The sequence below is a fragment of the Mustela lutreola genome, chromosome 8 (genome assembly GCF_030435805.1).
Source record: "Mustela lutreola isolate mMusLut2 chromosome 8, mMusLut2.pri, whole genome shotgun sequence".
Lineage (NCBI taxonomy): Eukaryota > Metazoa > Chordata > Mammalia > Carnivora > Mustelidae > Mustela > Mustela lutreola.
The window spans coordinates 30655105-30671520 of record NC_081297.1 but is presented as its reverse complement, the minus strand read 5'-3'; the positions used below and the strand labels follow the sequence as shown (position 1 = coordinate 30671520).

The following is a 16416-nucleotide window of genomic DNA, read 5'->3' as shown; positions in this document are numbered from 1 at the left end:
CTTAAAAAATCTAGGCTATGTTAACGTTTTCTTCATTCTTTTCCTCTACTTACATAAAAATAGCTCTATTAATACAACAAGCTTTAAAGCCATAATGTGGCATACCATCCTGTTTGAGAGGTGAACATTGTTGAATAAAAATGGCTGACAGAAGTGGGAAGATTATTCCAGGACAAGTGTATATTGAAGTGGAATATGATTATGAATATGAAGCTAAGGACAGAAAGATTGTGATAAAACAAGGGGAACGATACATCTTGGTGAAGAAGACCAATGATGACTGGTGGCAAGTCAAACCCGATGAGAATTCCAAGGCGTTTTATGTGCCAGCCCAGTATGTTAAGGAGGTCACCCGTAAAGCTCTCATGCCGCCTGTTAAACAGGCAGCTGGACTGCCAAATAATTCTATGAAAATGATACAGAATCTCCATCTTCAGAGGTCAACAGAAAATGTGAACAAATTGCCTGAGCTTTCAAGTTTTGGAAAGCCATCATCGTCTGTTCAAGGAACAGGTCTTATTCGTGATGCAAATCAGAATTTTGGACCGAACTATAATCCAGGTCAGACTGTGACCCTAAGCTTGGACCTGACCCATAATAACGGAAAGTTTAACAGTGACTCACATTCTCCTAAGGTTTCTGGCCAGAATAGGACGCGCTTATTTGGTCACTTTCCCGGTCCAGAGTTCTTGGATGTAGAGAAAACTAGCTTCTCCCAGGAGCAGTCTTGTGATTCAGCAGGAGAAGGCTCTGAAAGAGTACATCAGGATTCTGAGTCTGGCGATGAACTTAGCAGCAGCTCCACTGAACAAATAAGGGTAAGAGGAATAGTAGAATTATGCAACACTTACACCATCATAACAAAAATACTACAGATTTTAATCAAAATCTTTGTAGGATTTAGGAATTGTTTGTTTGCTTTGTTTTTAGACTACACGAGTTCTGTCCTGATTTAATGAGATGGAGAATAGTATAACAAATTGTCAAGTTCATAAAGGTTGACTTTATGGTTTCCATACTTTTTATGCCTTTATGGGGCTTTATGTGTGGAGAAGATTTTTTTCTTTTCTATTGAATTTACTTAACTTACCCAGTTATGATATTTCTTTTACTAGACAAAATTTGTTTTCTAACTGGATTCATTTTTTTCCATTAAGTTTTCAGGTACTAATGGGCATTTGAGGAAAGATACCCCTGGAATGTTAGCTGCTTGTTTTTTGAAACTGGTTTATTGACCTTGAATATTTTTTTTTTTTTAAGATTTTATTTATTTGACAGAGATCACAAGCAGTCAGAGAGGCAGGCAGAGAGAGAGGAGGAAGCAGGCTCCCTGCTGAGCAGAGAGCCTGATGTGGGGCTCTATCCTGGGATCATGACCTGAGCCACCCAGGTGCCCCGAATATTTATTTAAATCTCTACCTTCATTCTTGCACTTTGTGTCCTAAGTGTCTAAGTGTTCTTGCCTAGAACAGTAGCCTGAAAAAAATTTTGTGTCCATGATTTTATTTTATTTTTTTTGCTCCCTTACCTAATTTTATTTTGAGATTAAGTTTTTACCAGTTTGTCAAGTCAAGTGAAATAATTTTAAAAGCAAATGCAGGAAATTGAACTTGAATGTATTTGGGTAAGTCTAATTTTAAGTGAAATTGAAAATTGATTAATTTCTGGCCCAAAGCTCTGTTGTAAGATTTAGTCATCCAGTTGAGTCAGTATTTGTGAGGCTGCTCTTAGGTGTGGTCTAATTGTGATAGAACCAGTTTGTTTTTCCTGTAGCTTTTAAATTTTCTTGTGACATTTTGAATGAAAGTAAGGAAAAGGAAAGATTCTTAAGAGAAACTTATGATGTTTAAGATCAAGGCAGTTGGGCGCCTGGGTGGCTCAGTGGGTTGAGCTGCTGCCTTCGCCTCAGGTCATGATCTCAGGGTCCTGGGATCGAATCTCACATCGGGCTCTCTGCTCAGCAGGGAGCCTGCTTCCCTCTCTCTCTCTTTGCCTGCCTCTCCATCTACTTATGATTTCTCTCTGTCAAATAAATAAATAAAATCTTAAAAAAACAAAAACAAAAACAAGGCAGTTACATGAGGTCGCACTACCAGTTCACTGTCATGTGTTTTGCAGGCTTTTATTTTTTTGTAGTCTTATGTGATACTTGGACATAGGATATGTAATGTTTCTTGGATTTTTTCTTGTTCGTGCTCCTTATTGAACGAGCGGGACCTGGGAAGGACATGTTTTCCGTTGCCGATAATCATCACTGTTACTGTGCGCTTCAGGTTATGTTTTATTTTTAGGTATGCTAGCAGTCCTGGATTCTCTTCATCATGCTCATTGTAAATTCACTGCATGGAAGTTCGTGGCGCCTAACCTCTCCTGAACCCCTAACACCATTTGGAAATCCTGTTAGATCTCTCTAGCTGGTCCTTTTCCTAACTCTTCACCTCAAGTGTTTTAAAACTTTTTCATTTTTTCAGTTCTCTCTCATTCACCTGTTTTTCCCTGCTCTCTTATCTCAGATAACCTTACCTTCTACTGACAGCCTAAATAAAAGCTTTGGGATGGAAAATATTTGGTTTTGGAGAGGAAGTATTGCACAGCAGTTGATAGTGCTGGCTTTAGATTTGGATGTGTTTCCATACCACTTACCAGCTGCGCCATAACTGCGGCAAAGTACTTAACCTCCGTGTGGCTCAGTTTCCTTCTCTTAAGATGGGGATCCCAAAGTTGTTGAGGGTTATGTGGGCTGCTGTAGCTAATATACTTCGAGCTATGCCTCGTGCATAAATACATTACATATCTGTTTCTCCTTGATACATTACTGCTAAGTCTGGTGTGGCTTAAAACAGTAAACATGATCTCAGTTTCTGTGCTCAGTAACTCAGAGGTAGGTTAATTGAGTGGTTTTACAGGCTTGGGGCTCTCAAGGGTATGGTCTTAATGAAGGCTTGGCTGGGGCTGGAGAAGCTGCTTCTGGTTCCATCTGGTTCACAGGGAACTAGCTGTGCTGCCTCACAGGTGCTGGAATGATGTAGACCAGCTTTCCCTCAGAGGGAGCAGTCCAAGATGGGACATGGCATTATCTTTTAAAAGCCAGAGTCTTGAAAGTTGAACATTATCGTTTCCTTTTGGTTATACGTTTTAGCTGTATTCCTTGTGGGAGGAGACAACATAGGGATACGAATGTCAGGAGAGGAGGATCACTGGGGGCCATCTTGGGGCTGGCTAGCATAGTAAGTATTCAGTACTTACTTATAGAGAGAGCTGTTGTCGTCGTTTCTAATGTTATTTCCCCCATCAAATCTGTTAGTACACCTGTATCAGCAGTCCCCTTTCCCACTCGTACAGCGCAAGCATTGCCTCTCTTATCCAAGGGCATTCTCTTCAGATCTGCTTTCCCCTACTTTTTCACAAACCTTTTGTTAAAGATTATGCAATATTGTGCTCCTATGGCTTTAGACTGATTATTTTTGTTGGTGATTTTTTTTCTTTCAACACTTTTAAGTATTTTACCCCCTCTTCTTGTTTGCATGGTTCCTTATGAAAAGTATGCTGTACTTCTTTCTTACTCTTTACTTCAATAGTTCAGGTGTCTTTTCCTGTGGCTTCTTCAAGCTTTTCTCCGCATTTTTGTTTTTTTGCAGTTTGTGTATGATACGCTTTTCTGTAGGTTTTGAAAATGTTTGTTTTCATTTTGGGACCTTTTTTTGACATATCTTTGTGCTTTTGATTCTTTCCCAGCATATTTAGTGATCATCCTATCAAAGACATTTTCTATTTTTGTTATAGTGTTTTAGTTTCTAGAATTTCTTTTTGATTCTGTCTTAGCTTTTCCATCTACTTTGTTTTTGAATGTTGTCTTTCTTTCATAGTTCTTAACATGTAATTATTTAAATTCCCTGATAATTCTAACATCAGTGCTTTCTATATCTCTTTATGTCTTACTTTACTTTCTTTATCTCTTCAAATGTTTTCTTGCCTTTTGCCATATCTTCTAATTTTTTTGTCGAAGTCAGACATGTGTTACTGGGTAACGGGAACTAAAGTGATTCGACCCTAGTGTGAGGTGTTAGACTAATCTGGAAGGAAATTGAATTGTGTTTGTTTGTTGTGATTTTTAGGTACCAGAGGCTTTAAATTTCTCAAGTATCCATGAGTTTCTCATTAATTTGTGGTTCCCCACTAGGTCTCCTTGTTCTCTCCCTGTCTGGGAGGGGTTGAAGTACCTCATTACTTGGTCCACATACCTTCCACTAATACCATTTAGAGGATGGCTTCCTTACCACTTGGCAGTAGTGAAAGTTCTGACTTTCCCAGTAGACTGTGTGTGTGTGTGTTGGGGGTGGAACATGTTTTGTTACTGTCTGACAATGACTGTCCTTTTCTCTTTGCCTTTTCTGACACCACTCTCATGGGGGTTTTGGGGTGCCTTGTAACATCCTGGCAAGTGTGTAAATCTAGGTTACCTGTTTGCCATTGCTGGAGATGTGTGGTAGGGCTATTGGCTTTTTTCCTGTAGCATTTGGCTGTTGTAGAGTGGTTATGTAAAAAAGTTTTCAGTCTTGCTCATTCTTCCCCTTTTCTGGTCCTTTTGCTAGACAGAGCAGGAATTTGTTGGGGCTTTTTGGTCTGTGTCCGTTAGTGTTTCTGGTTTTTGCTGACTTCCCCCTTTAAATCTGGGATATATAAGCCAAAATTAAATATAGGAAACTCAACCACCATGTTGTTGTTCATTGGGTCCTGAGGTCACTAGTTGGTCTACCTTCTCTTTACCTTTCAGAGTCTTCGTGTGTGTGTGTGTGTGTGTGTGTGTGTGTTTGAATTATTTAATAATAATTCTTGATCACTTTCACCTATTTGACCCATCCCCTACCTTCTCCCCTCTAGAACAACCAGTTTGTTCTCTGTATTTATGAGTCTGTTTCTGGTTTATTTGTTCAGTCATTTGTTTTGGTTTTCAAATTCCACATATAAGTGAAGTTATATGGTATTTGTCTTTCTGTGCTTGGTTTATTTCACCTATCGTTATAACCTCTAGGTTCATCCATATTGTCATAAATGGCAAGTCTCTTTCTTATGGCTGAGTAATAGTCCAGTGTGTGTGTGTGTGTATGTACACATCTTCTTTATCCTTTCATCTACCGAAGGACAGATGTTTTCTTGTTTGCTTTGTATTATGTTCAGTGTTTTTATTTGTAGTTAGTTTGAGGAATAGGGAATGTACATATATTCCTTTTATCCAGAATTGGAAGTGATTGATAAGTTTTCAGTGGTACTTTTTAAGTATTAATTTTCTTGACCTTTTAACAGTGTTCTTAGTCTGGTCATCCATGGGATATCCTCTCGTTAGCTTTCATCACATCCTGTGCTCCTCCGTTGTTGTGCTCACCACATTTATGATGATTTTCTTCCTTCTTGCTAGGCAGTCTGTAATCTCCAAGCCGTGCTAGTTACTATGCCTTTGTCTGTCTCTGCCTATCGAGTTCTTAGTATAGTACCTGGCATATAGTAGATAGGCTAAAGGCTTCTGGAATGATGACCAGTGTTTAGCAACAAATACTTCAAGTTAAAGGGGAAAAGGAAACCTAGGTTAATGTCCTGGTAAAGACGCATATTTCTTTCTGAAAAACAGTAACCTAGAAGTGCTGTGATTCTTGCCTACAGGCATATCAAAGAATATTAGGGAGATGGAGTCAGAGGTAAAAAGTTCTAATTCAATGCAGAGATTCCAAAATTTGAGTAAAAAATTATAAAATTGTGTTTGGCTCTTTGTTCCCAGTAAAATGGATACATAATTTTATTGTCTTCCTATGAGCAACAGATTTTTAGGTCGTTTCAAAGTTCATACTAATGGTTGCAGAGAATATGAAACTTTGAAAATCAGTAAGTTAGTTCAGAGCTCTAAACCTTTTAAACAGCCTTAAAAAAGGGGCACCTGGTGGCTCAGTTAAGCCATTGACTTCAGCTCAGGTCATGATCTCAGGATCCTGGCATCAAGCCTTATATCAGTCTATGCACAGCAGGGAGTCTGCTTTTCTCTCTCCCTCTGCCCTCGGTACCCCCCCACCCCCGCTCATGCACTTAATCTCTCTCTAAAATAAATAAATAGAAAATCTTAAAAAAAAAATGCTCTGTTTGCTTCTCATGATCTCACTAATGCTACTTTAATATATATTTTACCAGGCTTGAGTATCGAGTTTCTCAGTTCCATATAATTATTAGAAAGTGTTGTCTAAAGCTGGAGAGTAGAAATGGTATGGTAGATCTTTGTCTATAAGCCTGACAAAATGCCAGACAGAGAAAGGTCAGTTAGAGGACTGACAACCTGACATAAATTTAGGAAGGCCAAACAACTTTAATGCCTAGAATCATTATTTTAAAATATAATATGAATATTTATCATGGTCTTAAATCTAGAAATGTTTAAGTTCTAGATTTTTAGGTGGTAGATACATTTATAGAAAGAATATCTTCATTAATAGTGATAAACTGATCCATTTCTGGCATTTGGAACCTAATCTTAAATTAATCTGGAAAATTTTATATATGAAATAGTTCGTCAGCATTTCAAGGTATTACTCTTCTATACTGGTTTCATGAAATCAATTTCGTAATTTGTTACAGATCTACACTTTGTTCCTAATTGAAAAGCATTTAAATATTTATTTTTAGTCTTTCCTTAATCCGAAATAGTGTCGACTGCTAGTATAGATGTTTATTGTATTTAAAAATACAAATTAAACTATACATACATACATATATATTTGCAAAGTAAAAATCATACTGTATGTGCAATTTCAGTGTAGGGAACATTTTAAAAATTGTGCCTTAATACAAACAATATCTGTTATACTAAGAAGAATGCTTGAGGGATGTAATTTTTCAGGCTAATTGGATTTTCTGGCTAATACAGATTAGGTATAAAAGGTTTCAGTGTTTGTTAGAGATTTACCTAAATCTGTTTCCACATAGATGGTGCTGAATCTAAAAACAGATATGAATTAGCTTTGTGTAGCAACAACTAATAATGTCCCCTGTCATCCAAATCCTTGCTCAGTGTATCTTTTTGTTAAGTCCTCCCCTTGCCACACTGCTGGAGCGAGTGCAGTCATTATTTAGCCACATTTAGGCACAATGTTGACGTTTTAAGACTATTCAGTGTCCTTAACTTTCCTCCCTGAGACATCTGGGAAGCTCCATCTTCTGTTTCTGCTTCCCAAGATTATCTTCTCTTCACATCTTTATTCTTAATCCAAACAGGAAAGAATAATAGTTTTAAAATTTGGTTTTATTTGATGGACTACTTGATGAAAAATACCAACCCTTTTCTCAAGAAATGCACATTTGCACCAAATTGTGTTAAAATTTCAAGGTATCCAGAAACCTAGATTCTTCCCCCCCGCCCCCCTGCACGTTTTTAGTTTTTTAGAGCATGAGCAAGAGTGGAGAGGCAGAGGGAGAGAGAGAATCTTAAGCAGGCTCCATACCCAGCCTGGAGCCCTGTCTGGGGCTCAGTCTCAAAATGTCACAGTCATGACCTGAGCCAAAACCAAGAGCTGGACACTTAACTGGCTGAATCACCCAGGTGCCCCCAGAAACCTAGATTCTTGAAGTGAAAGTTTTTGGCAGAGTAATTAGGAGTAAAGATTGATAAATCTTTAGGGAAATTTAGGCATGAATGCTAGATAGATGGAAATTTGGTAGAGGAGATCAGCTTGAAATTATATTTGGGTTAATTCCAAAGGCAAAATTGAGTGAGATCTTTTAGGATAACTGGTATTACTAGGTTCTTTCTGGAACTAAGAGCCTGCTTTATTTTAGTATTGACCTGTTTATCCGGCCGCTTCCTCTTCAGTTGTTTTTGGTGGTGATCTTTTTGAGGATCTAGCGAAAGCCATGAACTGTCTAACTAAGAAGGGACCTACATTGCATCAGTGCCTACAGTTGCATTGGGCTCACTATCCATGTAAATAAAACTCCTTTTATGTCTGCCTGCCTTTTACCTCTTACCTGACCTTTTCTCGCCTTTGCATTTTCTAAGACAACTAGAGTCTCTTAACTTTCTTCTAAAGTTTACCTGTCCTTTTACTTTATTAATCCATAATGCATTTTGCCTTATTTTATTTTACTTTCACTTACTTTTTTTCTACTTTAAGCCTGATGATTAATCAGAACTTAGCTGTAAGTGCCAGAAACCAACTGTGCCATGGTGAGGCAAAAGGGAATTTATTGGCTCATGTAACCAGACTACAGGAAGGGTTTATTCATTGGAGCCAGGGTCTGGTTTACTGTCACGATTCCTTTCATTGCTTTTGTCTCTTGTCTCTGATTATGTCTCCATGATTTTGTTATACTTCCCAACAGACTTCTTCCACATGGCTATAGATGAGTTGCTAGTAACTACTAGGCTCACGTCCTTCGTTTTTGTATTAGGGTATTTTATTTTCTTCTCTTAGTTCTAATTCAGAAAATCTCAGAGAAGGAATTTGGCTTAGCTTGTGACATGCTTACACTTATGGCCAGGGGCATGATTGGGCTGTACCCAAACTGCATATTTGGAATTTATTTTAGAGAAACTGTTCCTCCAGAGAAGTTGTAAGTAGTTCCCAGAATAAGGGAGAAATCTCAGAGAGGCAAAATGGTACTTACCAACCATATCCTCTGTTTCTGAGATTGATTCTCGAGGTCTTCCCACATTATACCTCTCTGTGTACCAAGTCATTCATTGACACCAGCTGCTCTGAAGGCCAGAGAGGGAGCTGGCAAAGTTGGAACTGCCAGACTGATTCCGGTTCAGCAAAGAAAATTTTGAAGATCCAGATTTCAAGTAGAGAGAATTCTTTGTGCTATAAAATTAGAACAGCAAAGTAATATTCTCCTTTGTGCATATCTTGGCCTTTTCAGAATGTAGTCTTTAAAGCCCAAGATTGTGTTCTATTTCTGCCAGTAAACTTTTGATAGCAAATAATTTAGTAAATAATCTGTATTGTGAGTACAGTACTCACTTAAAAGAAACATCACCTTAAGATATGCCTGTAGATGCCGAGAGGTGAACTTGTGATGAAGAACTGAATTTGTATGTCAACTTGGCTGGACCATGGTGCCCAGGTATTTGGTCAAATATATTCTGAATGTTTCTGTGTAGGTGTCTTTTGGATGTGATTAACAGGTAAGTCGTTGGACTTTGAGTAAAACAGATACTCTCTCCATAATGTGGATGGGTCTCATTAGAAAGACTATAGTACAGAATAGACCTTCCCCTCAGCGAGAAGGAATTCTGCCTGCAGACTGCCTTTGAACCTAAACTGCTACTCTTCCCTTGGTCTCCAGCCTTCCAGCCTACTCCACAGATTCTGGATTTGCCAATTTACTTTTCTCTTTCTCTCTCTATATATACACACATCCTGTTGGATCTGTTTCACTGGAGAACCCTCCCGACTACACCGGATGTGTAACTGTCTATTCCAGTCTTTATCATCATAGTTAGATCCGAAAGGAAGACCTGAAGTTCATATGTAAAATCCTTTGCCAGGGGTTCCTGGGTGGCTCAGTTGGTTAAGTGTCTGCCTTCGGCTCAGGTCATGATGTCAGGGTCCTGGAATCAAGCCCTGCATTGAGCTCCCTGCTCAGCAGGAGCCTGCTTCTCCCTTCCCTCTGCCTGCTGCTCCTTCTGCTTGTGCTCTCTCTCTGTCAAATAAATAAATAAAATCTTAAAAAAAAAATCCTTTGCAGGGACATCTCAACCTAGCTTGATTAAGTCTTGTGCTCATCTCTGGGCCAATTACTCTGTTAGGTTGAGTACTCCAATTTGTCAGAACTGCATTTTTTCCAGTCTCTTCACAAAGAAGGTGTGAGGTGAGCAGGGTAATGTAATTGGCAGTTCTATCAGAATCACATCATTTGGGGGAGGGCAGATAACCAAAGAAGGGAATGGGGGGTAGTGCTAGTATGTGAAAAGGAGAATGCTAGACAATAAGAAACAATGAATGTTCATATAGCACAGTTATTGCTATACCTTGGGATATATCTATCCTTTGGAATATGGAGTTAATATATTTATGTTTCAGAATTTTTGGATACTCAGTAAGGTCAGTTGCACACAAATTTTTTCACATCTGTAGGGAAATTCTGATAGACTTTAAATGCATGAATATTCTAGTCTGATTTTAAAAAGTCAGACTTTATGTTTAAAGTCACTGTGTCAGTTAACTTGGGATATTGGAAATTTCTCTGTCTCTTGATATATGTGTGTGTGTGACACACATATAATGGTATTAGGATCATAGTAGAGTAGTAATAGAAAATATGGTTGAAAAAAATGACATAATAGAGTCATTAAAAAATGTGTACATTATAAATATTCTATGTTTTCACCCTGTTTCCTGCCTAGGAAAGAATTTGCTAATCTAGGTGACATATCAACAAAAACAACAGATGTGGAAACATTTTTGCATTTTTCTTCAGAAAAATCTCATCTGTATGCATAGACTATCTTTAGCAATTGCTTCAGTAAATGCCAGACAGATGGTTTAGACTCAGAATGACTAACAAATAATTTTATCACCATAATTACTGTGAAGTGTGGTATAGTAACACATAAGCTCAGATTTCTGGAAAATCATGAATGTAACTTGGTACATTAAGGAAGGAGATGCAGAATAGTCTTCTGAATCAGAGAAATTTTTGTCTCAGGGCCTTTCTACAAGATATTTGACTTCTGAAGCCCTCTTTCTGGAACCTGTGGTTGGATACTGCTCTCTTTGCCTGCTTTTCTGACTCATAGCAGTGTAAAATTCGATAACTTGAACGTAGTTGGAAAGTGGGTAACAAATTGATTTCCGATGAGAGATACAAAAATACACTAGAGGGGACTCATGAAAATAACCACAACTGGAGAGGAAGGTAAAGGGCAACTAGCTGTTACTGAGCATTTCAGTGCGTCAGGCACCAGAAGAGATGCTCACATATGCGGTTGCTTCACCCAGGCTATGTAAGGTAGGTAGAGATGACTTTCTTATTACACTGAAGAAACAATTCTATATTCTCAGTTTGCAAAGTCGGGGGAGTACTTGTATCTTTTAAAAAATACTTAAATATGACAAAATAAAAACTTGACATTTTTGTGTTAGGAGTTGAAACAGTTGCTTTCCACAGTATACCAGTTTTACCTGAGGGAGTGATTGAGAAACTAGGGCATTTGTTAGATATTTTCTCAGATATGAACAAAGTAAGCCCATCGCTTTAAGTAAAACAGTGTTTGTTGCAATGATAAAATTCAAGCTTTAAAGTACAAATTAGAATTTTAAAAATTTATAGCTACCACCTTGAGCTTATACTTCTTAGTCTTAAGACTTTTCTGATGAAACATTGGTAATATTGAGTATTTTGTTTTGTTCTTTGTCTTTCATATTGCCTAATGAAATGTTTTAATATTTGGAAGAGAAGAAACTACCACTTTCTGAGTTTTGGTAGAATGTCAGAACAATGTCCATAATTATCTGGAAGGGCTATTAAAATATTTCTCCCTTTTCTGTCTGCATATCTTCATAAGATCATTTTCCCTTTATGTAGTTCAAAACAAATATTACAAAAGACTTAATGTAGAAGTAGATTTGTGAGTCTGGACAAAGAGATTTGTAAATGTTCAACAATGTCATCTTTCTCATTAATGTTTTTGGGGAGACTATTATTAGTTTTCACTAATAGATATTTATGCTAACATATAATGGGCTTATTTTTAAATGAGTCGAACAAATTTTAAAATTTCTTTAATTTGTAATGACTAGGTAGCAATTGATAGAACATACATGAACAAAAGCTCTTTGGTGCTCTCGAGTAATGTTCAGATTGAGAATTGCTGTTTTGGTGAAAGTGTACATCTGGCTATGTGATAATGGCATTTGATTGAGGCATTGCAAGATTCTTCCCCTTGGAATGTACTCCTTTGTGTAGTAGGTAAATGGTATGTGTTAGTGGTTTGTGGTTGATGATGATAAAAATTTTTTTAAAAAGAATTATTTAGTTATTTGAGAGAGTGAGAGAAGAGATGGAGAGAGAGAGAGCATGAGAAGGGGGAGGGTCAGAGGGAGGAGCAGACTATCTGCTGAGTAGGGAGCCTGATGTGGGACTGGATCCCTGGACTCTGGGATCATGACCTGAGCCGAAGGCAGTCGCTCAACCAGCTGAGCCACCCAGGTGCTCACAATGATAAAAGTTTTTGATAAAATATTTTAAAAGTTGGCTATATACTTTTTGGCTAAACTCTTTTTCAGTTTGACAACTGATTAGGTGAATGATTTGTTAAAATCTGTGTTGGTTAAATCAGAAAGCATATATTCAGTGGTCTTTTAACAATACATAGAATTAAATTGATTTTTTTGATGTAAACCCATATAAACTATAATGAATTATAGTAATACCAAAGTGTTGGAAATTTCTTGCCTTAGGAGTAGTTTATACTTGAATCAAAAATTGTTGTGCATGAAGTCACATTCCCACAAGGAAAGCACAATATGAAAATACTCAGTTTCAAGATCTGAAAACCTTGAATATGCAAAAATAGGAATGACAAGAAGTGAAAGACTTATGTCTCTAGTAAGGATGGAAAAGAGGAAGGAATCAGACTGCCTTAAATATCTTTTGTGCTGAAGTTAGAAAATGGAAAACTCACCAAAAAAAAAAAAAAAAAGTCTGCCTACTATATTGGTTCTTCCTTAAGCATAATATGGAGTTTTTTTAAAGCGTATTTTAATCCATGCTCCAGCATTAGTTACAGTATTTGAAAGATTATTGTACCTTTCTGTAAAGAGACCAAGATTTTTGTAGTCTTCATAATTATTACTATTAGTTGTCTTTTTAGTAGTTTGCTAGTTTTTAGTGTCTCTCCAGGACATACTCAGTGTAATGTGGGGGGGGGGGGGGGATTGTGCTATTAGATATAATTTGCCCAATTAACCTAAAATGGAAATGCTGAAAAATTCTAGGTAATAGTTTTGTTTACTGTAGGCTGTGATTACTATAATTTTTTCAATGTAGATATTCAACTTTTGGTCTGATTAAAAAAAAAAAATCTAAACAAAAACCTTGTTTCCCTTACTCTCTAAGTTTGGAGCACTTATTTCTCCTACTGCATGAGTTTGTGTGTTTATTATTTCTGACATTCATTTAAAGTCCTATAGATGTAGACTTGAGTCTTATTTTGGAGACTCTGTCCTCACAATTCTACCTAATCATTTTTTGCCTCTTAGTTAGAGCCCAGAGTATACATCTGGCCTTCTTAGTTTTTGTATCTAGTAACTTTTCCACAGATGAAGACCATAGGTGACGTTAGTTAAAATCTCGTAAGTATTTGCGTACATAATCTAGCTGAATGGTTCACAATGGGGAATTGTTTTGCCTCCCTTTCTCTATGAGAAATTAATGGAGGAGAAGGTATTCAGTCCCTTACTTTGGGAGAGTAGACAGAGATATGGTGCTGCAGTCAGAAATGTATTTGAGGGGCACCTGGGTGGCTCAGTTGTTAAGTGTCTGCTCAAGTTATGATCCCAGCGTCCTGGGATTGAGCCCCATATTGGGCTCCCTGCTCATCAGGAAGCCTGCTTCTCCCACTCCCACTCCCCCTGCTTGTATTCCCTCTCTCACTGTGTCTCTCTCCGTCAAATACATAAATAAAATCTTAAAAAAAATAGAAATGTATTTGAAACTTATTTTGATAAATTGGTGGGTATGTCATGACCATTATTTTATAATTTCCAAAGTACTGCAGAGCCATGAAAATAAATCTTCAGAATTGTCTTTTCCTGCTTAAAACTACCTCATGCACCATACTTAAAGGCACTCAATAAGTTGGATGACTGTGTATTGAATAAAGTAGTAATCTGTTTACTAGTGGGATACACTTTGCATTGTTAATTATTCTACTTTTATTGTGCATAGAAAAATTAGTTGGACAGTTGAAAAAAATTTTTGAGCTTGTATTTTTGATAGTGTCAATATGGCAACCATACTTTATGAATCAAAAATCAGAACGAAAGTCTGTCCCATACTTGTTGTGACCAAGTATGGGAAGTGGAGAATGTACTTCTGGGGACAGTGGGAGGCACTGAAATCTGAACTGAACTGTATGGTTGCTATGCTCATAGACCGGTGAGTATTATTTAATTATTTAAAATCTTTATTGATTACTTATGCTATGCTAGGCGTGTTTTTGAAAGTATGGAACAGTAATGAAATTCAGATCTTTCATTAAAAGGCAAACTGGAATTAAAATTGAGTAACTTAGCACTTAATTTTAAATTATTTTTTAATTATTTTTTTAAGCACTTAGTATTTCTTGATGTTGTTTTTCTGTTTGCAGTTTCAGGGAGAGACAGTGTTTCAGTTATTAAATTTTAAAATATTTTACACTGTGGTAGTGAAAGTGTTTATTAAACATAGCTCCAAGAAATGATTTTACTTCTTCTCATTAGCAAGAATATAGGTACTGAGTAACAGCCCGGACTTTGAAATCAAATAGACCTAGTTTTGATCTGAGTTCAGCAACTTCCTCATGAGGAGGAATAATTAAACTCCTGGGTGTTGAGAAGATTAACAGATAAGTCAAGTCAAGTGCTGTGAATGGAATTTATGCTTAATAAATATTAATTGCTATGTATTGTTTTTGTTCCTGCTTAAGGAAAATTTTATAGGGAAAAAAAGACAGTTGGAAACTTTGTGGATTTCTCTTTGAGAAGCTCAAACAGAAAGTTCAAGAGAGCTTTTCTGAGGCAACCAAAAATTCTTAAATTTGTACTTAGTATTTTATATACTGTATTGGGCCTCTTACAATGTATCAGTGGGCCTGGGTCATGCATTCTTGTTTTTCCACCTATATGGACAATGTTACTACTTTAGGCATGTTTTTATTATTTTTTTTAACATAATATTGCTTACTACACTTATATTTGATAATCTTTTGTCAATTTTAATATTCTTTTAGAAAATTGATATGATACAGTTTTTTGAGGAACTTACAACCTAAAGTCTGGGAAGTACACTCAACTGCTCTGAATCTTGCTTCCTATTCCTGGGTTGGCACACTTCTCAAGGACAGCAATTTGTCTGTTAATTTTTTCTATCCTATCAGTTACGGATGTGTTGAACATTTGTTGAATGAGTAAGTGAATGAAAGAGAGCATAAAAGGCTACTAGTGAAATCAAAAGACCTGGACATTATAGAATAGGACTTCTCAGTTTAATTTCCCAATTAATAAATACATTGTCAAACAGAAATGTTCTTTTATTCTCTGGCACAAGTCCTTTTCTTGATTTTCCAATTTAGTCTTTAATGTACTTCACATAAGAAATATAAACAATATCATTTAATATAATTTTAGTAAATAAGCTAGGAAAAAACCCTGCTAACCTATATTGTCAGTCTGTTAATCTGTATTGACTTTTTCTTTCTTTCTTTTTTTTTTTTTAACTAGAACCAAGTGTGAGCATGTTAGGTGATTTGTTGAAATGCAGGTAATAAGTAGGATAAGGCAGTGAATAGGATGACCTGTGAGGTCAGAGGGAAAATATCTGGGGAAGAATAAGTTAAATAAGTTAAAAATTTTTTTTTTTTTTTTAAGGTTTGTTAGAGAGGGCACATAAGCAGGGGGAGCGGGAGAAGGAGAAGCAGGCTCCCCACTGAACAGGGAGCCTGATGCAAGGCTCAATCCCAGGACCCTGGGATCATGACCTGAACCGAAGGCAGAGCTTAACGTACTGAGTAACCCTGGTGGCCCGAGTAAGTTAATTTTTAAAGCTAGAGATTCTGCATTTAATTGTGTGTCTGTTTGAAGCTGGCTAGCAACTAATAAAGTATGTATGTATATATATATACACAAGGGGAGGGGCAGAGGGAGAGGGAAATGCAAACCCCCCGGGTGAGCAGAGAACCAGACATGGGGCTCAGTCCTGGGCCTCCAGGCTCATGACTGGAGCTGAAGGCAGACACTTAACCATCTGAGCCACTCAGGTATCCCTGAAGTTTTATTTTAAAATAAAATTCTTTTCAAGGCATTCTCTAAAGGTCTTTGTGATACCTAAGTCTGTAGTTAAGAGAACTATTCTTGTCTTTTAAATAGGTATTAAAACTTACGTGTGAATTAAGAAAATTGAAACTCAGTATTAACGTAAAAGCTGGATTGCATTTTCTGCTACTCCTTTCTGAAATTTATAGGAGAATGTCAATGCTGAATGCATGTAAATTTTGTAATTTATTTGAGGTAATTACTTTGGAAGAATGCAGTGAAATACATAATACTTCTAATTCTTATGTACTTGGTTTTAGTAAAATCTAGCTGAATATGGGGAGGGCATCTTCATAGGAGTTGCCGATTTCTTCTATAAAGAACCAGATAGTAAATATTTTAGGTTTTGTGAGCTTATGTGGTT

General features: G+C 36.9%; 1 protein-coding gene across 3 annotated transcripts in view; it reads left to right on the top strand.

Moving 5' to 3' along the window:
- Nucleotides 1–16416, top strand: part of ARHGAP12 (Rho GTPase activating protein 12) — a 110218-nt gene that overhangs the window by 18734 nt on the left and 75068 nt on the right. For all 3 annotated transcript variants that reach the window (XM_059184212.1, XM_059184211.1, XM_059184210.1), the window contains exon 3: nucleotides 64–818. In XM_059184212.1, coding sequence (XP_059040195.1) covers nucleotides 141–818 — 678 coding nt within the window. In that variant the 5' untranslated portion in view covers nucleotides 64–140. The remainder of the gene's footprint in view (nucleotides 1–63; nucleotides 819–16416) is intronic.